The following is a 27,379-nucleotide window of genomic DNA, read 5'->3' on the forward strand; positions in this document are numbered from 1 at the left end:
TGTTTATTTGTCATGTTTGGAAATGTATCCATTTCTGTGGAATAAAAAGCCACATCCTCATCCTTTATTCGTATTCTAATGTTATACTTAAAAATAATCCATTTTTTTGTAGGCTACAAACTGGACCAGTGAGATTCCCCTATAAACCAAATCTTCTAATGCTAATAACTTAGTTACGTTTTGAACATCTGGGGAATGACTTTCGAGGGAACCTGGCTCCTGTCCTCTTCCCCTGGAGGAATATCACTGAAGTGAGAGCCTCTTTGATGAAAGCATGGGGCTGTTTTTGCTGGAGGACTGGTATTCTTCCTTTAGTCAGAAGTGAACCTGATGGGCGAGGCTCTTAGGGATCTAGGTTGGCCCAGGGTGGGTAGAAACTACTGTAAATTTTATATATTTTTCTCTTTTATGATTTTTTTTTACATTGAAACCATATATGTATCACTTGCTTTGCCAAATTGCTCACAAAAGCTAGAGAATTAAAAACTTCCAGATTTCACATCAGTATTCCTTAATGTTTATATTGTGACTGGATAAGAACTCATTTTTACATATCTGACTGTTGTAATTTAAAAACATGATGCATTGACGTTTATGGTTCATTTTTAGAGAAATCGTACATAGCCAACATTATTTAAAATATTTGAATTTTACTCAGGGTATTTTAATAAGGGCTAAGATGAGTCATAGGTAAGGTTGATAATCTACTAGAGTTTGTATTTTGTTCAAGTTTGCATTCTACTTGGATAATCTGCTCTGTATTGAAAACTCATTGTATTTTATAGAATAGTTTTTATTGTACTTGGAAAAAGTCATCTTTAGTTTTAAACTAGTCACGGTGATACCTAGTCTGTGCTAGTGGAATCATTTACTCTTACCTTTTAAACTATCTCCTCTGTCTGATACCTGAAACCAGTTAAAATGATCATTTTGGCTTAGACCATATTGAAATCATGTGAAAGCTGGTATTGCAACAAATACTGTATGACTGAATCATATTGTCATGTTTAAAAGTGAGACCTGCTTACACATCCTTAGAATGGAAAATGTGTGTGTCACTGTGAGTGTCAAAGATACTTGCTTGCGCTCATTTTTACCAAGCAGAAGGGAAAATGTAACATTTCTATTGGTGATATAGATACTATACTACATTCAGACCATTTGAGTTCTTCAAAATGGTTCTATTGAAATGATTACTATTTTTATTAATTTCCAATAATTGATGAAAATTGTGATTCAATACATGTATTTTTATATTATTGTATAGATTCATTGTTAATTCAGCATTTAATGGCTAATTTAAATATGATCATTGGAAAAGAAACTTGAAGTTGACATTTTCCTTCCCTAAAGTTGTTATAGCCTGAAAGATTCCAGCAAATGTATCAAGCAGGAATATGTGACATCTTTTAGATTACTTGTCTAAACCGGAGAGATTAAAAGTGATAAAGTGCGACTTTGAGTCTCTTTACCTTTGCATATTTAAAGCGATATTTTAAAGGTACAATAATGTGGTATTTGGTCATTGTAAGTAACCGTTTTTGTGCTATGTCCTTTGGAGTGAAACTTCGTGATTTTTTTTTTTCCTGAATTACACAAATGCTTTTATTTTATTTTGTATAATGACTGTCTTTTAGACCTGAATAAGTCACTTTAAAACCTTGGCCTATGAACTTTGCCTTACCAATCATGAATCTAGATGAATGCTCTCTAGTTCTTGGTTCAGTTTTACCTATTTTTATATTTGGTTCACTGCTTGCTTGAGCATAGCTGGGATTTGTAGCCCATTTTCTAGGCTTATTGCAATCTCACTGTGGTATTTTATAGAAGCTATTACAACTGATAGGCTAGCTTCATGGTATTGATGATACATGGCTTAACCATAGTAAAAGCTGCCTTTCGTCTCTCAATTGTAAAAAGGTGATTAAGTTTCACTTGATGGAGATATACTATATATGTGTGTTTATCATGAAACTAGTGCATTAGGCCATAAACTGTTTTTCTGGTCCATGTTTTTTGTATTCAAAATTTTATTGAAGACAATGAGCTCCTTCCAGTTTTCTTTCTTTCAATTCTGAATTGTCCTTGTTTGGATTTTTAAGTACTGTAATCTTTTTTTTTTTTTTCAATAAAATATCTGACTTGGGCAAGAAAGGTAAGAGTTCCAGTTTGTGCTGATATTTTTAAATTCCTGTGCTAAGTTTTCTTTCGTTGTTGTTGCTTGTACTGTCCACATTACGTGTAACAATCTAGTGTTAAAAATCATAACCTTACAAAACAGTCATCTTTAAACGGTAGCTGTAACATCCAGTAGTAAGAAATGAAATTTGATTGCTTAGACTGTCACTTGGAAAGCCAGATTGCCTTACAGAGAAATGAGTTTCCCGAGCAAAGCTAGACACATGTAGCTGCAAACCCATTAAATGGAATGGCAGCAAGGGGTTTCTTAAACAGATGGGTGATGACTACACAAATATAATGTTCTCTGAGAGAAATGACAGAAGGAGAATCTCTACTGAAATATTAATGTAAACATTTTTGGAGAAAAACTTCCAATCAGATTCTATTATTCACCATAGTAGTGTTCTGTACACTTCACTGAATTAGTGAATGCTGAAGCACTGCTCCTCAGGTAAACCGCAGGGTAGGTTCCTGTGCACTTAGGTCGTGACATCATGCAATCGATACATAACCTTATGTGTACGTTTGGGTTTTAAAACACCTTACTTGATATATATTGTTGATCTGTTAACATTGAACTCATGACCAACAGCCTTATAAGTCACGCCTGAGCATAGCTTATCTAATACGTGTATTTTCTCCATAAGGCACATGCCCGCCTTCTTGTGCTTAGGAACAGTAGACAGCACTGCCACAGTATGGCTGGGGACCACTTAAGATAGGGAATCACCAAAAAAAGCAAAAAAAGGTGGAAAATGTGCCCGTAAGTAAACCACAAAGACGACACTTGTTGACAGTGTTAGAGCTGAAACAAGAAAGCAGATTGTTGCCTTACTTGACCTCAGTGGGGAATGCACTTGTGCCTCAAATGATTCACATTTTTTTCACTGCTTTACTCATGCCTCTGAATGACCATGAAAGCACTGTGTAAGCGTTGACTTAGGGGTTACAAATAAATTTTAGTAAATACGCACAGTTGCCTATGTAGGACCTATAATTAAATAGGAGTGAGCATTGACTCTAGCTGGTTTTGTAAAAGAGCAGAGTGGTACTGCCTAATATAAAGTTTACAGACTTTGAAGTCAGATATTGGTAAATCCCCACCCGGGTTCTTCTTTTTGCTTGTAATTATAATTTGAATCTTATTTCCTCTTTCTGTTAAAGAGAGACAATAATTACTTTGCAGAAGTGTTATCAGGATTAAATGCGATTATGTTCCCATAATGGGCCCAGTACCATCTCTGTTACAGAGTATTTATGAAATAAATGATCATCACACTTATTAGATATATGAAACACAGAAGCTCATGATGTAGAGAACATTTGTATCATAGGTTCAAGTACAGGATTTTAGACTTTAAAACTTACCTGTTCATATTTTAGATATAATATCCCTTCATATTTAATATTTAAAATGCTTTAGATTACAGCCTTTTTATGTTTCTTTTATACCTGATTCATATTTGAGCCAGTCTTTGTCTTTAATGTGGTCTGTGCAGAATAATTTTGAATGAATTTTAGATTGACAGACACTGCATTAAATCTTAAAACTCAACTGCAAACTAAAAAGATTGTTTTAAGCTTCTTTTCTCCATTCCCCCCTTCCTCCTACCACAATTATTAAGCTATTAATATTTATTTGTAGAAAGACCAGTAATGGTCAGGAGATTTTGGTCCAGAGTTATCTGATTCTTAAAAGTAATTTTCTTCATGTGCATGAAGGGAATCCAGACAAAGTCCTGAGAATTTAATGCTGAGAGGAATTAACTGTTGCTGTCTTCTGTTCGAATAAGGCACTAATTTATTGAAGCCTAGCTCACCAGCCTCTTATATTCACCTCTTTTAGGAGAATTAAGCAAACAATAATTCCAAGGAATACCCTTTGGCCGTTATCCAAGAGATTTAGCTTGAGTCTCTTGTATTTTCAGAATTTGTGCATCAAGTATAATTCAGAATAATAATCTTGAGAATAATGATCTATCCCAGAATCAGTTTTGGGATACCACTGTATTTGCAAAGTGAATCTGATTAACTTGAGTTAAGCATAGCATTTAAGTTAGATAGCATGTGCTATCCCTAAGCATCATAATTAATCAGTGCATTATGCAGGTGAAAGATCTTTATGTTCTTTTTTTGAAAAGGGATGGTCTTTCTACAATGTTACATTTATCTAAATTAGCATTCAAATTGAGTAGTCTGTTGAAAGATCAGAAAATAAATGGCTCCATTTAAAATACAGTACCCAATATCCAACATAAATATTACATAAAGAATTGTACATAAGGGTTCTATCTTAAGATTTTATAATTATTTCAGTCCATTTTTTTGTATGGCTATAAAGAGAAAGTGTGATGGTGGTGGTGGTGATTTTGTCAAATGAATCTGATTTTACTGACTTTATTTAATATACATTGATGAAGTTTAAATATTTGAAAAAATGTGAACATCAGTCCTTTACCTAAATTGTCATGCTATACAAGTAAGCATACTGCTTATAATCAACAATGTAGTAGCTTATATCTCTTCAGACACTTGAGTCAATTCATTCTGTAAGAGAAAAAGAATATTATGTTTTTTCTTCATTTATGAAGTCATAGATGACAGGATTTCATGAGTGGCATATTGATAATGTTACTGTAATGATTTACTCTATATGTCTTACACAACTGTTGTTTTATTGTTTCTTAGGATGCTAGAGTAGGAATATTTAGTCTGATTTATAGCCTTTTATAACGGGAGGGCCATTTTAAATGGACTTGGTTTAAATAAGGGAACTACATAAACTTTCTTTTAGCCTAGTCTGAGATTTTATGATAGAAACAGACCTAAAATGATTTTTAAAAACATTCCCAGCATTTGTCCTCAACTGTAATTTGACCATGTGTTAGTTATCTATTTTTTTCAATGGAATTTGATAATTAAATGCTTAATTATAATCTATGAATTGATACTCATTTGTATCTTTAAAGAATTTTTGGATACCTTACAGAATATAAAAAGAATATACATTTAGAATTTTTATATTTTAAATATAAATTACATCATGTATATTCTAATCTATCACTATGTATGATAATAATTTAGTTTTTATCTGATCTTGAAGATTTCACCCTAGAAACTGATATTTTTTTCTTAGAATTTCTTTTGAGATAAAGTAGGTTTTGTATCATAGAAAAGTGACTGCTTAATAGATGTATAACAAATATTTCTTTTACAGAAGACTTTTTAACAGTATCTCTTGTTTGAATTAAAATTCTCTATTTTGGTGTGATTATTCACAACTTTATATTTCATGTCATGTAAATTTAATATCCTTGGTTAGTATTTGAAAATATGAATTTAACAATTTTTATTCTCTTCCATGAAAAGTAGTATTCATATTAGTATTAATATTTACTTTTATTATATTACACTTTACTGGTATATATATATGTATATATATACATAAATTCAAATAATGCAGGTATATAGTAATGCATTCATTCATTCAACAAATATTTGAATGCTTATTCTGTTCTCCATATTTAATCTTAAAATTCCTTTAGAAAAAATTGCATAAGCATATGTTCAGTCTTGGTATTTTACTGTTATCAAATGTGGCTACTTACACATTTTCCCCCCATATATTTAAAGTACTTATGCCTCCTTCTCCAACAACTTATTACTAGAATTGCCTTGACTTCGTATATTGTTGTTTTGGTTTGTAATACCTCAGAAGCCTGGAACTCGGCAAAGCAAATGTTAGCAGTGAATGCAAGCACTTAGGATGATGCTTACTATATGCCAGACATTTTCCCACATTCTATTTATTTATTGTAATTCATTTAATTCTAAGAAAATCCCTATAATAGGTCAGTGTTTACGATTTACACATTTAACTTTTCCGTTAGTAAGCCAAATTTAACGCAGTCTGGAAGTTTATTCGTCATGTTACTAATAAATAAAAATAGATTATCTTCACAAAAAAAAATCTTCCTTTCTAACAAAATCCTGTTCGAAGTGTGAGTAGTTTGAAATCTTTGCAGTATTCTGTGCTATCTTGAATAGTGAGCGCAATCAAGGTGTGTGCCATAGTAAAAGTAATAATTGAGATGTTTTACTGCTTCCAGCAGACGAATCACTGGACCCACATCCTCTGTTCTGATCCTTCTCACTATTTCTCTGGTAGTTTATGATACGTTCTTCTTGATCTTTTGCATCATCCATTTCAGGTCTACTTCCTTGCTCTTTGTTTCAGGTGGTTCTCCCTACATGCCTTCCAAGGTTCCTCAGTATCTCTCCAGCCATAAACAGGGTGCCTAGTAGCTGTCACATTTCTTCTTCAGTTCAGCTATGATAATATCCTTTCTATTTCTCTTATTCCTTTCCTTCCTCTAATGGAGCTTGGCAAAGTTCTGGGTAGACTTCACACAGGAGGAATATCTGCAAGTATGAGTTGGATCTCACTAACTTATTGGAGATAGAATTGGCAGACAGAAAAGTGTGGATGGGCAAGGTGTAAGTTTGAAACAGCATGGAATATTCAGGAAATTGAATCCAGAGTTGCTAAAGTACAAGTACTTGTGTTGAGTATGTCATAGACAGGATTTGGTTAGCAAGGTAGACAGGAGTTAGATCATTTCAGACTTTGTGGTCCATGGGAATGCGTGTGAACTGATGTAATCTCTGAGGAATTAAGGCAGGCAGTTTTGTCCTGTTGCATGGGCAGTGGTATAGAGTGTACATTGTCTGATTACAGGTTAAGACTGTATTAGGAGTCTAAAGCTGTCTGCCTGCTTTCCCAGTAGGTGGGATCCACACACAGTAGGCTAAACCCTTTATTTTACCAGACTTGATATTCTGATTGACCTTTGGATAGTATCCATTCATTCAACAAACATTTATGGAGCCTCTACTATATGCAAGATACTCTTCTAAGCCTTGGGTTTACACTGGTGAACAAGGCAGACAAGGTTCCCTGAAGCTTATATTTTAGTAAGTAAAAATAAACTTGATTGGGGAGGAGGATGAGTAAGTAAAAATGGCTGTGAAGAAAAAGATCCCCTGGAGGAGCAAATGGCAACCCACTCCAGTATTCTTGCCTGGGAAATCCTAGCGACAGAGGAGCCTGGTAGGCCACAGTCCATGGAGCTGCAAAGAGCTGGACATGACTTAGTGATTAAACAATAACAATGTAATAGTGAACCACAGGATGTGCAGGTGATTAGAGAGAATATGATTCCCAGGCTGGAGTAAATGTTCAGTTAAGTTCAGTCATTCAGTCATGTCTGACTCTTTGCGACCCCATGGACTGCAGCATACCAGGCTTCCCTGTCCATCACCAACTCCCGGAGCTTGCTCAAACTCATGTCCATTGAGTGAATCTACAGCCTTGATCAATTAGTGCCTTTCTTCTCATTGCTTTTATTAACAATATGGAAAAAGAAACGGGATTCTCACACTTGTTCATTCAGGAAGTTCGGTTATGTCCTGGACATCTCTCCTGATTCCAGTCCAGATTGACCACTGGTTTTAAATGTCACTGAAGGTGGGCCTGCAGGTAGCAAAAGGACACTTTTATTTATAAAGTACAGTATTAATTCTGATGCTTTTGAATATTTGTTTTGTATTTTTACTTAAAAAAGTTTGCAAGTGTCAAATATTTATATAGCATTCTGGTCTTCCTGTTTAGATTAAATCATAATGTTTGGATATGTAATATTTTAATATTATATAGTCATTCTGCTTGTATGGCTACTTGAATATTGTGCAGGGCAACTAGTCTTTTTATTATATTTCTAAAGATCATGAAATGCTGTGCTTTCTTCTTTTTCATTTTCTTTACTTTGGTGCTTGCATACAAATTCAGTTTCAGATCATTCACATTTATTAATAAAGAAATGGCTTAAGATTGATTTTTTTTTTTAAGGAAATTATTTTGGACTTTTTAATGATTCTTCTTAAAAGTATTGGATTGAAAACACTTGAGATTTTTTTTAAATACTTCTTTTAAGATGTTGCTTAACATTAAAACATTTTTTTCTTTTCTTTTGTATCCTAAAAATCTTTGCAATATGTTGTAAAGTGCTCTTTTAAGAAATTAAAACTGCTGATTGGTAACTATTGGACTCCATAAATGAAGATTAAGGACCCATTTCCTTGTTGCTCCTTTTTTTTTTTTTTTATGTATGGCCTGATTTTTATTGAGAAAAATCTTGCACTAACATACGTGCATAGGTAATATAAATGTATAGTTTACAGAATAACCAAAAATCAAACCTTATTCTCAACAGCTGCCTTCAGAAACAGGATTTTCTAATTCCTCTGTGTATCTCAAACTTCTAATATTAAAGATTTCCACATGCATATGTATTCCTAAACAATATGTCAGCTTTTCCTGTTTCAGTTCTTTATGTAAGTTGTATCACATTGATTGTCCTTTTGTGAGATATATATTTTTAGTGACGAATAGTTGAATCGAGTATTAGTTTCATGTGTACAGCAAAGCAATTCAATTATATGTGTACATTTTTAAAGGTTATTTTCCATTATAGGTAATTACAAGATACTTAATGTAGTTTCCTCTGCTATACAGTCAATCCTTGTTTCTTATCTATTTTATGTATGGTATTTTGTATCTGTTAATTCTGTACTCTGAATTTATCTCCACCACCTCCCTTTTTTCCCTTTAGTAAACCATAAGTTGGTTTTCTGTGTCTGTTTTTGTATAGAGATTCACTTACATTATTTTTTACATTCCATTCCTTGTTGCTCTTTAAAATTGTGACATTGTCAGAGTTTCCAATTTTTTTCTTGCTTTCCTTTTTTTTTTGAATCAAAATCAGGGAAACAGAAATGCTGCAAACACTTCACTTTCTTCAAAGCTTCTACTCTGGTTTTCTGCCTTTTATGTTGCTGATAGAATTATTTTGATGGTCTATAAAACTCAGCTTTCTAATTTGCCTTCAGATATGTCAAGTATCTAATAGCAGAAAAGTTCAAAATCAATGATGGGTAGAACACTTCCAAATAATATTTAACAAGTGCTTTCTATATTGAAGTCACCTGCAAATCCTCCAACTGAAGGTCAATTTGAACAACTGAGAATTCACTCAGAAGTCTTAGAAATAAAAGGGGTCCCTATGCTATAGTCAGCCAATGATAACCAGATATTTTTTACATGTCATCCAGTCCTGTTTGGATTCTGACAAACAAGAGACCATTGCCAACAGGTATATATACTTTAAGCCAATAAAACTTGTAAAATGTTTGTTGCTGTTAAATCACAAGTGTCTAAAATATTTACCAGCACCTTAATAGAGGAATAAACTAAAAGTTTAATGATGTCTTTGTGTACCAAGAAGTGATGACTTATGCCCCTCACAGTATAGCATCTTCCTCTTAGAACTTCATATTTAAACCTGATCTTTGTTTAAACAGTTCACCATCATAGTAATATTCAATGGCGTGTCATAGTAATATTCTTGGCCTTTTTGAAGTCTCTCAGATTGTATAGATTTTGAAGTATATAGTATAGATTTTAAAGTGTATAGATCCCTGGGTTGGGAAGATCCCCTGGAGGAGGGCATGGCAGCCCACTCCAGTATTCTTGCCTGGAGAATCCCCATGGACAGAGGTACCTGGCAGGTTGCAGTCCATGGGGTTGCAAAGGGTCGGACACAACAGAGTGATTAAGCACAGCACACAGCAGCAGACTAGAAATGTTTCTTTTAAAACTACATAATCCTGAAAATAAAATTATTACTTAGATATTATGTCATCCCTTTTAGTTTACATATATCTGACACATTCTTCTAATTTTTTGATCTTTAAAACAAGAATGTTTTAAAGAAGTATAATATATCATTTATTGGATGAAAAAGTAAGTGTATGTTACCTCTCACTCAGAAACTTGATGTCTTGCTTACTTGTGTTTTCAGCCATAGACTTCTTCGTTCAGTTCTACGCACGTGTAATGAAAGCATGTGGTGTCTGTGGGGAAATAAGATATGTCTTTGTCCCCCAGTAGCTTGCAGTTTGGTTGGTGAAAATTAATTGGGACATGGAGAGAGAGAGAGAGAAGAGAGACCTATTTGCTACGGGATGCACTGATCCTGTTATTTTTCATTCTTCAATTGCACTGCTCCTAAGTTGTTTTTCATTGTTCAACTAATATTTTAGTTTTATGTGTTATCTTTGTTTTCCTCCACTCTTTCCACATCTAGACATGTCTGTATCTCACTGCTTTCCTTGTCTATATTTTTAGCCCTTTCTTTCCAGTTTTCATCTATCAGTGCCCTATCGTAGTTACTCATAAGCTTACATTTTGACAGTACCTTAGTCTCCTTCCTGGGCTTTCTTCCAGTTTTCCTCCCTCTAATCCGTATGACATGTGACTCCATGTAAACATTTTAAAACATGGCTAGACCCTAGCCAAAAAAATAGTTTTTACCCCCTTTATCATCAAAGTCAGGTTTGTAATTCTGACTTTCCCTGTTCACCTATGACCTATAGATAACACTTCACTCTTTTCCAGATGGTACTAGGTCATAGCATCCCTACCTCTCCCTCAACCTGCCCTTACTGAGCCATGTTCATTCTTTGTATACTTTTGCTCACAATAGTGCTCCCGTCTTCTTTCTGTTAGATTCATGTTCTGCAAGGAATAGTTCAGGCTCGATACCTTTTCTTCAGAACCTTCTCTAGCTCATCACACTTCAATGATCACTCCATCTTCTGAAACACCATTCTTTCGTTCATTCACTGGTGACCTTTCTATTTTACACTGTTACTCATCTTCATGGGGCTTCCCTGGTGACTCATTGGTAAAGAATCTGCCTGTCAATGTAGGAGATGCAGGAGACACAGATTGTATTCTTGCCTGGAAAATTCCATGGCTACAGTTCGTGAGGTTGCAGAGTTGGGCACGATTTTGCAGCTAAACAATTCATCTTATGTATGCATTGTATCCCAAGCACATAGCACCCCAGTGACAGGAGTCCAGCTCCTAGCCCACAACATGCGCTTAATAATATTTTAAATGTTGATAGGGTCTACTGGGTATTTCTTTATACTTTTTAGGGAGTTTTCCACCACTACAACCCTTTGTCCAATTGCTAGTACAACCTTAAGTAACATCTTTTCCTACCAATGTTAGTATCTAAGTTCTTCGTTTTTTTTATTTTTTATTTTTTAAAAAATATTGGCCATGCCGCACAGCTTTTGAGATCTTAGTTCCCAGGCTGGGGATTGAATTCAGGCCCTTGGCAGGGAAAGCACCCTGCCCTCACCACTGGACCTCCAGGGAACTCCTTCATTGTTTTTAATTTGTCCTTTTATGCACTTCATGATGTGATGCAGATAAGATTCCATCTGCAGGGCACTAAAAAGCTGCTTGGATGCCCCGTGTACAGATGCTCACCTTTTGGTTAGGGGATCCTTAAATGTTGTTATCCATAGTGATTTCCTTTGGATGTACTGTGCTCATTCATTCAGCCATATCTGACTCTTTGCAGCCCTCTGGACTGTAGCCTACCAAGCTTCTCTGTCCATGGAATTCTCCAAGCAAGAATACTGGAGTGGGTTGTCATTTCCTCCTCCAGGCAATCCTCCTGACACAGGGATCAAACCCGTGTCTCTGGCCTCTCCTGCACTGCAGGCAGATTCTTTACCACTGAACCACCTGTGAAGCCCAATAATCTCCTAATAAGTAATCTCCTGTCTCAAGCAGGGTAGGATGTTGGGGGCTGGGGAGTGGGGTGGGCTCGTGTTTGACTCCACTCACCAGCATTCTGATTACAAAGCAGAAGCCTGGACACTTTGTCTACAGACTTTCACTGAATTCTCTTAATTCTATTAAAGATATGTCAGTGGCCCTTTCTTTCACATCATCTTACCATACATTTTGTGCTTCAGTTGGGATCTAGGGAAGGGGTGGTGGGGTGGTAATGTTCTGTGACTGATTGGCCAAGGATTGGGACCAAGAATCAACTTTAAAAAATAGGTTTTTGAGCAATTCCCTATTTAAGAGATATCTGGAGCCTCCAATTTCTGAAACTTTCTGGAACCTGTTGCTTCAGTCCTTTTACTTTCTTGCCACCCGCTCCCTACCCCATTGCTGGAGAATGTTGAGTGGTCAGCTGCGCGATCGTTTTGTTTTCTTCTTCTGTGATTTTGTGAACACAGATTGCCTGGTGGTATCTTCTTTCCTGTCTCCTTTGTCCTTGTGAAGTTACACCTTTTTTATTCCATACTGTCGTTTTAGTGGGGCTTTGAGAGGGAGCTGAAATGTATGATTCGTGGGTGGGTTATGTTTATTGGTAAATGCTACCTAGTATTTTCTTTTGACTTTGTTTTTTTAATAGTAATAGATTCACAGGTTTTAAGAGACAAATATCACAAGAAGTGCCCTATATCCAATTCTTCCCATACCCATCTATACAAATACAGCATCAGTTAATCTGCACTGTGATTTTTAAACTTTAAAAAAAGTCTAAGAGATTATAAATTATACCTATTTTTATTCTTTTGTTTGGCTGCATAATGTTGCATTTTAGTATATTATTAAATAATTCTGCTTTTATTTTGTGTAACTAATATGAAAGGACAGAGATATTTGATTACTGTTAATTATATTAGCTAACATTTATTGAGTTTTTATTTGCCAGGTGGTATTCCAATCTATGTGTGTTAATTTATTTAATGTTCAAAAAAAAAAAGCCTATTGAGATAAATATTCTCCTCTCCACTTTATCAGCCAAGAACAGGGGCAAATGGCTTAAATGACTTATTCAGGGTCACTGCTTGTAATTGTTCGTGTCAGAATTTAAACTCTGGCCCTGTGACCCACTCCTCAAAGACTTAGCCATCAAGCTATGCCTCTTCCCCTTGAAGGGTAAAAATATTTCCAATTAATTTTTAATTTGTAAAAAATTGACAGGCCTAATGGCCCACTGAAATAATACATCTTAGTTATGTATAGTTTGGTCAATCTAGTGAATATATTGGGTACATAATTACTCTGTGTTTAGTTGATCAAGTTAAATCTACTGAATTGGATATATGTTGTATTTTTCAATGTAATAATTTTCATCGTGTAACTATGCTGTCCATGTCTCTTATCAACTCTTCTGTTTTTTTCTCTCCTTTCCTTTGGTACCTGTTGATTTAACTTACTAGGCCCTTGCTGACATTTATATCTTTTCTTTCTCATCATCAGTTAGGTTCTTCATATCCAAAAAGGTGAGTGACAGCAATAAATATTTAAATAGAATGGAATATTTTGTAAAGAGCATCTTTACAAACCCCAGCATCCTGTGATTTAAGTATTACTGTAATTTCATTGTATGGACTAAAGTGATTTTCAAAGAATTAGCTTCATCATGAAGGATCAGAGCCAGGTCTTCTGAACGCTGATCTTCTTACACATGAAAATTATCAGAAGTCACACTCTTTTCTGTTTAGCCGGACCTGTAGTGATTTAGCTTTTTTTGAGTGTTAGGTTTTGATCCCATGAGACCTGACACTTAAATTTCTTGTCAGCTTGAAAAGGTGGTCTATTTCAAAATTTGATTGGGCTTCCCTGGTGGCTCAGCTGGTACAGAATCCGTCTGCAATACAGGAAACCTGGGTTTGATCCCTGGGTTGAGAAGATCCCCTGGAGAAGGGAACAGCTACACACTCCAGTATTCTGGCCTGTATAGAATTCCATGGGCTGTATAGTCCATGGGATCGCAAAGATCAGACATAGCTGAGAGACTTTGACTCACTCACTCACTTATTTTGAGGAAAGATTTATGAGTTTTTATTGTTAATTCTTAAGTTGTTGCAAATTATGTTCATGCAATGAATTTGGCATTAGCTTTCTTCATATTTATTAGCATCACAACTTTCCCCTAATCCTCCTTCCTCAGTTAGCATCTTAAGTACTAGCACAGGTCTAATACAGTCTTTGGAATTGTCTGTTTATAGGAAAAACCAATTAATCTGACTCCTTGATTGAACATCTTGTTTCTTCAGTAAATTGTTTCATATATATTACACTTTCTTCAGCAAATTGTACATATATGTTACTAACACATTTTAAACACCTAATTATATATATTGATCATATGATTGTTCTTGAAATGCCTTTACTTTCCATTGTAATGTTACTTAGAGGTGCTGGCTGTCTAGCTGACTGGATGAATTTTCTTTCCTCCTATTTTTCTCACTAGAAAATTCTAAGTGTCACAGTCTGGCACTATGAAACCAAGGGCAAGGCAGACACTTTATATATGAAAAAAGGGCCTTTACAAACACATACATACATACACACACACATTTTCTTTTTAGATTATATTGTTTCTTGTAGGTGGTTCTTGATTTCATTTAGACACTTTGAGGACATACACTTGTTTTCATAACAGTCATCATAAACTTAAAGTGAATTAAGATATGAATATGCATGAAGAAATTAGATGTTCTAACCATGAATATATGGCATCAGTGTGTCTAGAGTGAATTACAGACTTTACTCATTTCTGGACCATTTGTTTTATATATAGATTAAATATAGATAATTACTCATTTGACAGGTTACTTTATTACTCTGATGTATCTCAGAGTACCACGTGCAGTTATAGTGTGATTATTGTAATAATTTGGATTCACTAATAACCAAATGAACATTTCATTAAATTAAAATTTTAAAAGTGGAATTTGATTTTGTTTAAAGTCAGTTTTACTTCCAGTAGTTACTTTGATTTCATAGCGGAATTATACTTTTTAATTGAAATTTTTAATTCTTTTTAAGCTCACATGTTAAATGTAAAAGTGTTTTGTTACTATTCTGAATTATAGTTAGAAACTTCTGTAGGTTAGTCATTTCATTTTCATCTTGGACCTCACTTGTATGAGAAAAAGATTGTGAATTCAGTTTAATTTGTTGGGGGCAAATGTGTACCAGATAATGTACTAAACTTAAAATTTATTTTTACATGTATAGAGCACTTAGCCAAATACCTAGCTCTCTAGATGTTTTAATAATTGTTTTCCTATATAACTCTAATACTTTGTCTCTCAATAGTATATGGTTTAGATGTATATTAAATGGTTAAATTGCTTAGAAATAATTTGCACACACATTAATATTCATACCCAAGGGAATAAAATTAAAACATTCTAATCAAGTATCATGTTTTAATCCATATTTTTTTGTTTTACTTTATTTTGTTTTTTTATTAGGGGACTCGTGTTGCTAGTTCAAAGTGATCTTTTTGGTTCACACAGTTCTTTAGAAAAGCAGATCTATTCTGGCTGTGTAATGCATTTTATTTAATTTTATAGTTTTTATGGTATCGTATATTAGAGATTGCCAAAAATATAGAAAAATTTTAGAGAACATTTTTGGATTTGATGGATTACCACTCTTGAAAGGGAAACAAAACACTAAATATTTCTAATCCCGCATTATTTACCGCATGGGTGGTTAAATGCTACTTTAAGCCTCATAAAATTAAAAGGGAGAAACCTGCCAACTGTAGCAGGAATTGGATTTAGGAAGAGTGGTACAGAGCCAAAATATTGCTACAGAATTAAATGTCAAAAATCTTCTTTAATAGTAGATATATAGTTCACAGTGCCTGGTTATGATTAATACATTTAATCTAAATCACTGAAAGTTGCACTCTCCTTTTCCATAAAATACAATAGGACACAAATCAGTTTTACTGTAGATGGATAACAATTGGAAAATAATGCATCTTCCCGCCCAATAAATTGTCAGTTATACCTTTTAACTAAAATCAATTCATCTTTCCAAAATTTATTGCAATTTCTAATAATAAATCTCCTCAAATGTTTATTCATTTGGTTTTTGATACATTTGTGCCACTTTTGCTATGGTCTAATGTTTTCTCTTTTGATTCATTGTAAATTAGAAAATCTATTTTGAGTCAGTTTTCTAGTTAAGAAGTTAAAATCTATAACCTAGCACTTTTTTCACTCTCCACTGTACATTTTAATACCCTTGAACTTGAACTTAAATGCAATCCAGTAATTCTTTTCCGAAAGAGATTAAAAGACTTTTCAGTCTTAACTTCTTGAGGAAAGGCCGGATTCATAAAAGAAGCACTTTGGCGATTATTAGATGATTGTTGTCATAGATCCATTTTTAGAATCAAAATGTGGGGAGAAAGAGACACACAGAGTCGCAGCATGATCCCATGTAAGTACCTGGTACAAAGAAGAGGGAATACTCATTTGGATTAGGGTCATATTGGGAGCCTCCTTTTGTTTTCCATTGATAGCAGTAACCCAAAAGGAAACATAGCAATCAACTATATTATGTGTGTCTGACACAGAGGTCTTCCCATCATTAATCTCCAGATTTACTTTTTAAATCTCTGTGTATACATTTTCAGATTGTTCTTTTTTAATGTATCCTAAGTGTGAAACCAGATTGGTTTTCCACATGGTATTTTAGAATGTAGTTGTTCTTGTTTTTTAATTTAGTACATGATGCATGAACATTTCCCATTCTTTGTACTCTTCATATTATCTTTAGACTTAAAGTAGATGTTCAGATACTAGATGGTGAACACTGAGTTTGTCATTTTAATTGTGTACCTTTCTTTATTTATTTCACAGTGAAGTCAGATTGGTATCCCCCTTTCTTTTCCACCTGCACCTTTACTGTGCTATTACATAAAATTTAAAAATGAAAGTAAGAATCAATTTTCTTTCCCACAAATCTACGAAAATGTGCTTGCAGTCAGCATGTTCTGAGGCTTGATGTTAAGTTGACACTTTTTATATCAGTTAAAATTCTAGAATATATTTTTGAAGGTGATACTATTAGGAATGGAAGTGACATTAATTTGAATCAAACCTGTAACTCACTGGCAAATTTGTATCATCACTAATATATAAGATGTCATATGATTAATTTAGCAGGTAAAAAAATGTAATTTGTATAGCCAGAATAGCTGAAATAGCATTCATTAATTGAGCTAACTGGTAAAGAAAACACGTGCTTTCTAAGGCAAAGATCAGACATGAATTACAGGTTTTGTTCATCTAAAAGTAGTGCTGCTTTTTTTTTTAATCTGTGAACTTATTAATTTTTTGATATATGGATTCTTTAATATAAAGTGTGTTAGTCATTGGTACTTACCAAATTAATTTCTATATTAACAAATTAGAAGTTTTAATAAATTTAGCTAGCTGTGAAAACCTTAAAAGTAATCTCTGACTTATGTGTACCTTCTAATTTGATTTTCACATCACATTAGATATGAAAGTAAATCAAATAATGCTCTTTTACATAAAAAAAGATCAGCTGAAACATTTATGCTTCTCTTTTAAATACCAATAACAGGTTTTAGTGGTATTCCTCTGGTGGTTTCATAAACATTGGCTAATAATACAGAGTCCATTTATTGCTTAAGTGTTAATAGTTTTTTTCTATTACTCTCATTAATGAAGATTTTAACAATAACTGTAAGATCACAGTTGTTACCTTTGCATGGTAGCATTCAGTTTTGCAAAGGGTAACAGCATTTTTTTTTTTTCTTTTCAAAAAAGGAAGTTAAGATTCTGAAGAGAAAAGTAACTGACTTAACTAATAAGCAGATCAGGGTCAATAGTCTAATTCTTGGTCTAGAATCCTCTTCTGTTTTCCCCACCTGCCTCTCCGTAGCCTTTCTAGTTAAATGTGAATTCATCCTGGAGACTGAAGTTTTTAACATTTTTAACCATAGTTTTTGGAATTGCCAGGTAAACTTCACCATTTTCAAGCAAAAGGTATGTTTTAAAAAAGGTGAATTAGTAATTATTTTTCTCCAATTCTCTAGTTCAGTGTCTTTGACCATTGATGTATCCTAACTAGTCTCCTTATTTAGTCTTTCCTTCTCTACTTACTTTCTTGCCATCATCAACTTTCCTCAATTTCTAACGTGATCTCTGTGCCCCATTTGACTTCTAACATTAAACCTACTACTGTACCAAAAGCATGTAAATTCCTTTTCTTCTTGTTCGAGGTCTTTGCCATTAGGACTTCCGCTGTCTTCCCATCTTCACATCCTAACTCCCCTTCAGTTGATGGATTCTAAATAAGTCTTGAACTTTGCAACATCTATCAATTGGCTCCTGCTGTTTTTACCATTTGAAATATCACCATTTTCATGTCAGTCTGGGGAAATCTTGCCCATTCATCAAAATACATTTTCATTCAAATCTTACCTGTAAACTTCCCTGCCAGGAGGCATCTCTCCTCTCATGCAGAGTCCCCACTGCCGTCACTTTATCAGTCAGAGAACCGTGTGTTAGCCCCTGCTGATAACAGTTCAAGCCAAAAGCACAGAACCAGAAATCAGAATACCTTCTCTCAGATTTACTGGCTATATGACCTTGGAGAAAACACTTTTGAGCTTCAGTTTCCTCATCCCTAAATAGGGATAATAAAAGATAACATGAAATAAGATATGTCATAGGATTTTGTGAGCTGTAAAGACACTATTATTCACATTAACTTCAGGAGTCCAAATTCAAATGCCTTCAGGGGCCAGCAGATAATATATACATATATGTGGGAAGTAACTTGGTGTCAGGGAGACAGCTGCACACTAACTAAAGATATTCAGATTCAAAACATTTTAAGATTTGATAGCCAACAAAGGAAAAAAACCAAAACACCGCACTTGATACTGGCCGTGGCAGTACCATAAGGGAATAAAACACTTACCATTTATTCTTGTCTCTTTGATGGCATGCCCAAATCTTTAATTGAAGAAAGTATAGTTCATGAATGCCACTTATTTTGACTATATTTAAAATCAAAATCATTATTGAGTTGAAGAATAGAAAGGTATTGAGATTTTCTATGTACCAGGTCCCTGAAATCCAATATAATGAATGACATAATGTCCCTACTCTCAAGGGTCCTATAGGTGTTTGCGTGTACACAGAGAAAAGTTCCACTACAGAGACTTAAACCAGTTGCACTGTTGAGACCAGAAAAAGAATAGTTGCTTTTACTAGTGGTTATCAAAAGGATATTTGAGCTGTGACTTTGATCAGGTCTTTCCACAAAAAATAGGAAAGGTAGCGTTATATAGTAGCATGGTTAGGAGATTTGGAGTTAGAGCTCTGTTTGACTCACTGTTACACAGTCTTAGGCAAAGTTACTTTGATCACTTACTTCCCTCCATCTTTTACTTACTTTCCTTTATGTGACCTTTTCCCTTTCCTTTATGTGACCTTTTCCCTTTCCTTTATAGCACCTAACTTAATTTGAAAAAATTTTTTTTCTTATCTTCTGTCTCCAACTGCTAGAATTTATGCTTCTAGGGCCTGGGACTCTTGTCTGTCTTGTTGGCCTCTCTCTTTTGAATCTAGAACAATGTTTGACACATTGTAGGAGCTCAGTTTATTAGTGAGAGTACTGAATGAATGAACGTGGGCTTCTTGTGAGGATCAACACAGATTTGTTTGTAGGTATCCCTTTTGCAGAAACTTAGGTCATCCAATTCTAAGTCTAGTAATTTAGGTCAGCAAACCAAAGATGAAGAGTTGTAAAAATGCCTTGCTGTTTAAGAAATACTGAGTTCTCAGCTGTGTGTTAAATTTAAGGTACATCCGTAGTAATGTCAGGACTTCTGACAATACAAAGACCATGAAACTAATTTTGATCATACTTCTTCAAGCCGAAACATTCTCTTCCTCTCCAATTTTTTTCGTTTTATAAATGTATGAATTAGATGTTAATATATAATTTTTTAGATTTTAAAAGTCTACCAGATTCTTAGCATTTCTTCCTACATAGTCTTAAATTTTCCTTGTAAGATCCTTTTCTTCAGGTAAGTTCTTAGAAGGTATCTTAGTGTCTATCACTGGTAAATTTGCTGTTTTAAATCTGCAACTGGATTCATTTCACTTTTGTTTATGAACAGTAGTTTTTCTGCATATAGAAATCTGGGTTAAATCATTTTTCTCAGCACTTGGAAGGTACTCTGTGACTGCCTCCTGGCATTTGTTGTTGCTGTTAAGCAACCTGTTGTCAGACTCACGTTAGACAACGTGGTTTTGTTTCCCCCTGCTCTGGCTGAATTTTTTTTTTTTTTGTCTTTGATATTCTGTAGTTTCACATTATGCACAAATGTGAATTTACTGACCCCACTTTTATATTGTCTTTCTTGCAACTAGTAATTTCTGTCTTTAACCAGCTTTTTAAAATTTTCAGCCCTTATCTAAATGTTCTCTTTTGTTTATTATGCGTCTTCTATTTCTCTAGGACTCCAGATAGATGTGTGTTGCACTTTCTCATTTTACTCTCAATATCTCATAACCCTTTTCTCCTAGCTTCCATTCCATTGTTTTTATGTCCCACACTGTAGGTAATTCCTTCAGCCTTGTCTTAGAGGTAACTGTAACTCATCTACTGTTTAATTCATCTGTGCTGTTAATGGGGGGAATGGGAGTAGTCTAAATACAGTGACTGTTTATGAGACATTAGTAGTCTTTCATTTACCCATGTTTTACTGCATCCTATCCAAGGAGTTTAGTCTCAAAATTTCTAATTTCTATTGCTTTTATAATAAAGTTATCCATATATGGCATTCTTACAATGATTGGTGTATTTCAGTAGTTTATTTCTGTTGTAGTATAAACTCTACAATCTCTAGGTGTACCTGTTTATTGTAGTTAAGTATATTTTATACTCAAATGTTAGTTGAGAATAAGGCTGAATAAGTAACCAAGGCAATTATTTAAATCATTAAAGTTTTCTATGTTTAATAATTTGTTGACTGGTTATATACTGTGAATTGTTTACATTCTGCCACTTTTTTCTAGTCTTTGATAGGACATGATGTAATTCATTGTTTTTAGCCCTGTGATATTTTAATGTGAAACATTCATCTTTTAGCCTCACTATATAGATATATATATTTTTTTTTAACAGGTATTTTTGCTTTTTTAAAAGTAAAATTTTATAAATGTAGTATTGCCCTTTGTTATTTTTTTTGGTCTTATCACACAAATATTTTTTCTCTTACGATTTTTCATAGCATGTTAATAATTGAGAAAATGTAAACCAATTAGCCATGTCCAAAGAATGTCCTTATATGGAGTCAATCTTTATATTCACTGTCATTACCAAAAGCATTTTGACATTATGGTATTGTGATAGCTTTAAGAAAATTTTTCTGAAAATGCTTTATAAAGTGCTTTTGTACCAAGCGCTTTTATACTTGGTACAAAATTTAAAATACTATCCAATTATAAGTTATGATTAGTAATAATTTGGGTAGTGCTTTTCTCCCCAGGAGTGTCAAGCATTGTATAAGTTACTTTTTGGGCTTTGTCTATTCTGTGGCAGTTAAAGAAAAGGACCCAGGGCAATGGAACAGGAAGAGGGTGACAGCGAGGAAGAAGCATATGAAAGAAAAGAAGTAGGAGAGATGAATAGGGACCAGCTCAAGTAATAGTGCCCGGCCAGTTAAGGCTGCTGCGTCTGTTTGCAGTGTACCTCACGTGACTTTTACTCATGACCTCCTGATTCCCACCTCTCAGCTACCTCAGATATGTTTTGATAGAAGTGAAGATGGTCAAAGACTGTAGAAAAGGAAATTTGACTTCAAGCTGAAAAAATAGACGCCATGTTTGCAAACTTGAATTTTAGGCTTTAACTGGTTATTAATAAAACTGTTGCTCTGCAAGGCACTCCAGAACTAGGCATGCATGTGTGTTCCCGTGAGTGTCCACATGTACGCACACACACCTAGTCACAAGAGGCATACACTCCTACACATCCCAGCAAGGAATGAGGAGGGCTGGAATCCCTCCGGAACTCCGGCCCTGTCTTGCTAGTAGCCTCTTGTATTGGACGGAGCATTGGGCATTGGAATCAGCCTGAGACATAGATTGTTGTTTTAATCCCTGCAACTAATTAACCACATGAACTTGTGTAAGACCTTAATCCCTTTCAGCTTCAATTTCTCTTCTTGCCTTTGTCTTGCAACTTGACATTTATCAGTGCCTTTTTATGCAAAGTTCTTATGCTCCGTGTTACTACATAGTTCTAGTGTGCCTATCTGTAACCTGAAAGTTTGAAATCAGTGATTTCTAAGATGCTTTCTAACCCTATATCCTGAACACCAGTCAAGACCTGTAAAGGATAAAAACAAGAGAAACACACTGTGAAGATGGAAATTCTTTCCAGCAAGTCTAAAGCAGTACTTCTTAGTCACCCAGCAAGTCTTGGAGAATGGGTGTGGTGAACTTTGTTAAAATGTAAATTCTAATTCTGTAAGTCTTGGGTGGGGCTTGAGATTTTTGCATTTTTAAGAAGCTTCTAGAAAATGTTGCTACATCTGGTCTGAGGACCCTTCTTTTAAGTAGTGAAGCTTGAGAGGATGATTGTGGAAGGGGAATTTTTAAAAGAGAATGATGACAAGAGTAAAGAATGATTACTGAAGGAAAGTTATATACTGATTATAAAGAGAAATTATAGGCAGGGTGTGAGATGCAAATCTTTACTGTGATTTTGAGATAATTGGGAGATTTTGGCTCTGGTCGTACTTTAGTATACTAAGGCGAGGGCACCCCACTCCAGTACTCTTGCCTGGAAAACCCCATGGATGGAGGAGCCTGGTGGGCTGAAGTCCATGGGGTTGCTGGGAGTCGGACACAACTGAGCGACTTCACTTTCACTTTTCACTTTCATGCATTGGAGAAGGAAATGGCAACCCACTCCAGTGTTCTTGCCTGGAGAATCCCAGGGACAGGTTAGCCTGGTGGGCTGCTATCTATGGAGTCGCACAGAGTTGGACACAACTGAAGTGACTTAGCAGCAGCAGTAGCAGCAGCAGCAGTAAATATAAACATGTCTTAATCCTTATTTGTTTGAAACAGAATTTTTAAGGATATAACATTTCCCTATTAACTTTCAGATTTGTTAGTTGAAAGGTTATTTTACCAGTGATCAGAATTATGATTATTAGTTTTCATTTCTTTATAGTATCTGATGGGGAGTATGTGGAAGAGAGGGATTCCCAATCTAAAGATCATTTAGATTTATGATGTGGTTGACCAAATTAAACTTGTACACGTATGGTAAATTTATTTAAGAAGATAGAGAAACTGTATTCTTATGTTTGTCTAAGTCTAGCTTTCTTGTGTAATACATTTTCCTAAGTGAAACACATGATTATTTCTGGCTTTGTACCCTGAAAATGTGTGTATATACTGGTAAAATTATTTTAGCAAAAATAATAATGATATATTTGACATTTTTTGTACTCAAAAATCTATTGTGTATTTCATATTTTAACCCATCTTAATTTAATTGTTGTTCAGTTGCTAAGTCATGTCCAACACTTTATGACCCTATGGACTGCAGCACTGCAGACTCCTCTGCCCTCCACTATCTCCTGGAGTTTGCTCAAAAATCTTAATCAGCCTACCGTATTGAATACCAGTTAAAACTGTGGACTCTAATCACTGAGATTAGGGGATACTTTCATTTCTTTTATTTCTCATTTCATTTGGAAAAATCACAATAGCTTGCTAATTGTATATAAAAATAGGACTTTTTATAAACAGCAGATAGGTGGTGCCCTGGTTGCAGGCTTTGATGGATTCTCAATGAAATTCAGCTTATCTGTTGCTTGTAAATATATTTCAGTAAATTTTGTAAAGATTGTCTTAGCATGCAGTCTAAAAAGTCAAAGTCTTAATGGTAAAAATGCAGCATTTGCATTCACCTTTAGGTGTTATTTAGCCCCAGTACTATACCTCAGCATTTAAACTCTTGATGATTTTTATGTACTAAGTGCATAGATTTACTGCTGCAGTCTGAACATTTTTAAATTAAAATATATCTTTCATTCTGAATGTATTGATTTACACATCTCTGTGTCAATATTAAGTCAAGCAAATTTTCCAATAAGTTGAAAAGATCTGGCAGGGCAACTTAAATTTATTAGATTTGCTAGAGGTTTTTTTTTTTCCCTTGTCTGTGTTTAGGCATCTCTTTGCGTTTTTACTCTTGATTACAATTTTATTTTTAAACTAGAGCTAGAGTTTTCGTAACACATTTTCATGCCTCTTCGCATTTTTTGTGACTTTTATCTTGAGTGAACTTCCATTGGAAACCTTTACATTCCTTACTGTGTTCTTGGCCTTCTTTGCGACTGTTTCTTTAAACAGTATATTTTTGTTTTTTAATGTTATTGTAAAATTATTTTTGTTTGAATTTTATTTGAATTACAAAACTAAGTCATATTCCTTTATATACTGTTTTGTGAATTTTAAGTTTAGGAGAACTTATACTCTTAAAAAGATCAGACTGAGAAATGAAGTTACCTCAGTTTATTAAAAACAAGAGTTTTGTGAAGATTTAAAATGGGTAGGCATGATACACCCTAATTTCTAAGTGTGAATAGTTACTTTCTGATATTATAAGTGAAAATTCTGTTTACATATTTTAACTAACCTAGACTATCAGTCCGGAGAAGGCGATGGTACCCCACTCCAGTACTCTTGTGGAAGGGGAATTTTTAAAAGAGAATGATGACAAGAGTAAAGAATGATTACTGAAGGAAAGTTATATACTAATTATAAAGAGAAATTATAGGCAGGGTGTAAGATGCAAATCTTTACTGTGATTTTGAGATACTTGGGAGATTTTGGCTCTGGTCGTACTTTAGTATACTAAGGCGAGGGCACCCCACTCCAGTACTCTTGCCTGGAAAACCCCATGGATGGAGGAGCCCGGTAGGCCGCAGTCCATGGGGTTGCTCAGAGTCAGACACGACTGAGCGACTTCACTTTCACTTTTCACCTTCATGCATTGGAGAAGGAAATGGCAACCCACTCCAGTGTTCTTGCCTGGAGAATCCCAGGGACGGGGGAGCCTGGTGAGCTGCCGTCTATGGGGTCGCACAGAGTCGGACACGACTGAAGCAACTTAGCAGCAGCAGAATATCAGTCATCATAGACCTAGGTTGAATGAGAGGATCACTCTTCTATAATCACACACTAAGAAGACAGACGGGTAGCATGAGATGATGATAGATCCAAGTTCAATGATATATTCATCTGATTACTTTTCACATTGATATTTTAGACTGGCATAAATACACTCATCTCTTATATACCATCTAAACTTGACTTTAAAGAACAGACTAATGATTATATTTAATATCAAAATACGTGAATTTTGTGTTAAGGGGAAGGTGGCAGTGTTACTCAATCAGTAAAATCAGTATAAATGGATAAAAACTTAGACACAAGGAGAAAATGGCAAAAAAATCATACCCGAAACTTTAACCAGAATTTAGTGAACTAATCAAGCCCTGGATGTAATAATTCTATTTTAAGTACCCAAACTTTTTGTGTGTCTTGATGGTAATGTTTGCAGTTTAAGCCAATAATTCTTTCCCTGCCTTTAAATCAAATCTGCCCTGTGCTTTGTGATCCCCTCCCCGCCCCCCCACCCCAGTGGAGTAGGGTGTGTAGTGTGGGTAAAACCTGCCTCTAACATACTACCTTGGCATTGATAACCAATACTTTCATGACTTTTCTTGACTTTGACCACTTAGCAACCAAGGAAATCCTAATCATCATGTAACAAAACTGAATTTATCTGTAGAAAAAAATAACTGGATGAGTTCATAGAACTATAGCTCTAAGTTTTTATAATAGCAAAAGCTAACAATAATTGAATACAATGCCAGACTTTTTCACACAAGCACAGTCATTTAACCCTCACAAGCCATATAACTTGGTATTATATCTCACTTTTACAGGTTGGAAAAGTAAGACATGGTTAAGTAATTTGCTCAAGATCATATTATAGCAAATGGCAGGGCCCAAGCTTGAAACTAGGTCTCTCTAAAGTCAAAGGTCACATTCCTAAGTATTATACTATACTGCCTCCTCATGCAATAAAACTGTTTTGGTTTTATAATCAGTTAAGTTGCATTATCCTTACTTTTACAAAGACGATTCAGTTTTCAAAATAAAATTGGGAAATTTTCTTCCTTGAAATATTAGCAAATTAAAATAATATTTTATTTAATCTTTCTAGGGGTCCTTTTATTTCTGGACTGGTACAGATCTCTAGTAAATCTGTGCTAAGCTATTGAATATATATGCTTGTATAAAATAGAACCTTATGTCAAAATATTTGTGCATCATCCATTTAGCAAATATATTATGATTTGTATTTTGTCGGGCATATTAGCAGTAGTTAATCATTTTGCACATTCCTCTTTTGGAAATTTTTTATAAAACTTTGTACAGCAAAAACAAAACAGGGCTAAAAATCCAAACTATGATCACCACTGCTTGTGATACATTCAGTCATCTGCTTAATCCTTTTCCCCTTCGCATTGTCAATACCCATCTAATTCCACTTTAACAACAGTAATTGGCTGATGGAGTAGAAGATATAGATTTGTTTTCTTGATGACTCCTTGACTTTTTTTCCTCTGGTAATACTAATAGAATTCCAAATCCGTACTGGTGTGATCATGTCATGAGTAGGTCACCAGTCATGTCAAGGTCCTATTGGAAACCTCGTAGCCAACATCTTAATTTAGACTTAGCTATCTTTTTCACTTGTATGTGCAATTGTAAGCAATTTTTTTCAAGTCTCAACTCTCCATTATAACAGAATTCATTTAGTTCAAAGGGGGATAGTTCTGCTTGTGAATTATATGGCCGGCTACTATTGAGTACATAGAATATATAAAAATCTAGGAAAACCCCATTAGCATGGATGTGTACATGTGATTCTTTTTCAAGAGTCACATAGGTTGAACAAAGGTAGGAAGAGTCTTACCCAGTTTCTTTTGCAATCAGTATTTTATAATACTATGTAATTTGCAATACTGAAACATTAGCGATTTTAAGTTTTAAAATTTTAAGCAATATTAAGTTCTCGGAACCTATACTTTCACTTTAAATAGATTATTGAATTACCAGCCAATTTGTCATCACTGTTCCAATTATTTCATTCCACATGACAGGAACAAGATGTATTCATAACAAGAAAGTGCATTTTAGAATTATTATACAACTTTGATTTAAGGGGTAGAAGATATATGATCCAAGCAAAAGTATTCCAAATATTGATGTATATAAATGTGTGTGTATATATATGTATGTATATATATATATATATGCACACATATATGTATTCATCAGTGTATAGGTATCTGCCTTTTATATATTT

General features: G+C 34.4%; 1 protein-coding gene across 7 annotated transcripts in view; it reads left to right on the plus strand.

Annotated features, from left to right (window-relative positions):
* GPATCH2 (G patch domain containing 2) overlaps positions 1-27,379 on the plus strand; it is a 199,086-nt gene that overhangs the window by 23,190 nt on the left and 148,517 nt on the right. Inside the window, exon 6 of one of the 7 annotated variants that reach the window (XM_010853285.1) lies at positions 113-2,154. The exons of the other annotated variants lie outside the window; for them this stretch is intronic. Coding sequence (XP_010851587.1) covers positions 113-145 — 33 coding nt within the window. The 3' untranslated portion in view covers positions 146-2,154. Of the gene's footprint in view, positions 1-112; positions 2,155-27,379 lie in introns of those variants that run through there. 7 annotated transcript variants of the gene reach the window in all.

This window comes from Bison bison, unplaced genomic scaffold (genome assembly GCF_000754665.1).
Source record: "Bison bison bison isolate TAMUID 2011002044 unplaced genomic scaffold, Bison_UMD1.0 scf7180017864325, whole genome shotgun sequence".
Lineage (NCBI taxonomy): Eukaryota > Metazoa > Chordata > Mammalia > Artiodactyla > Bovidae > Bison > Bison bison.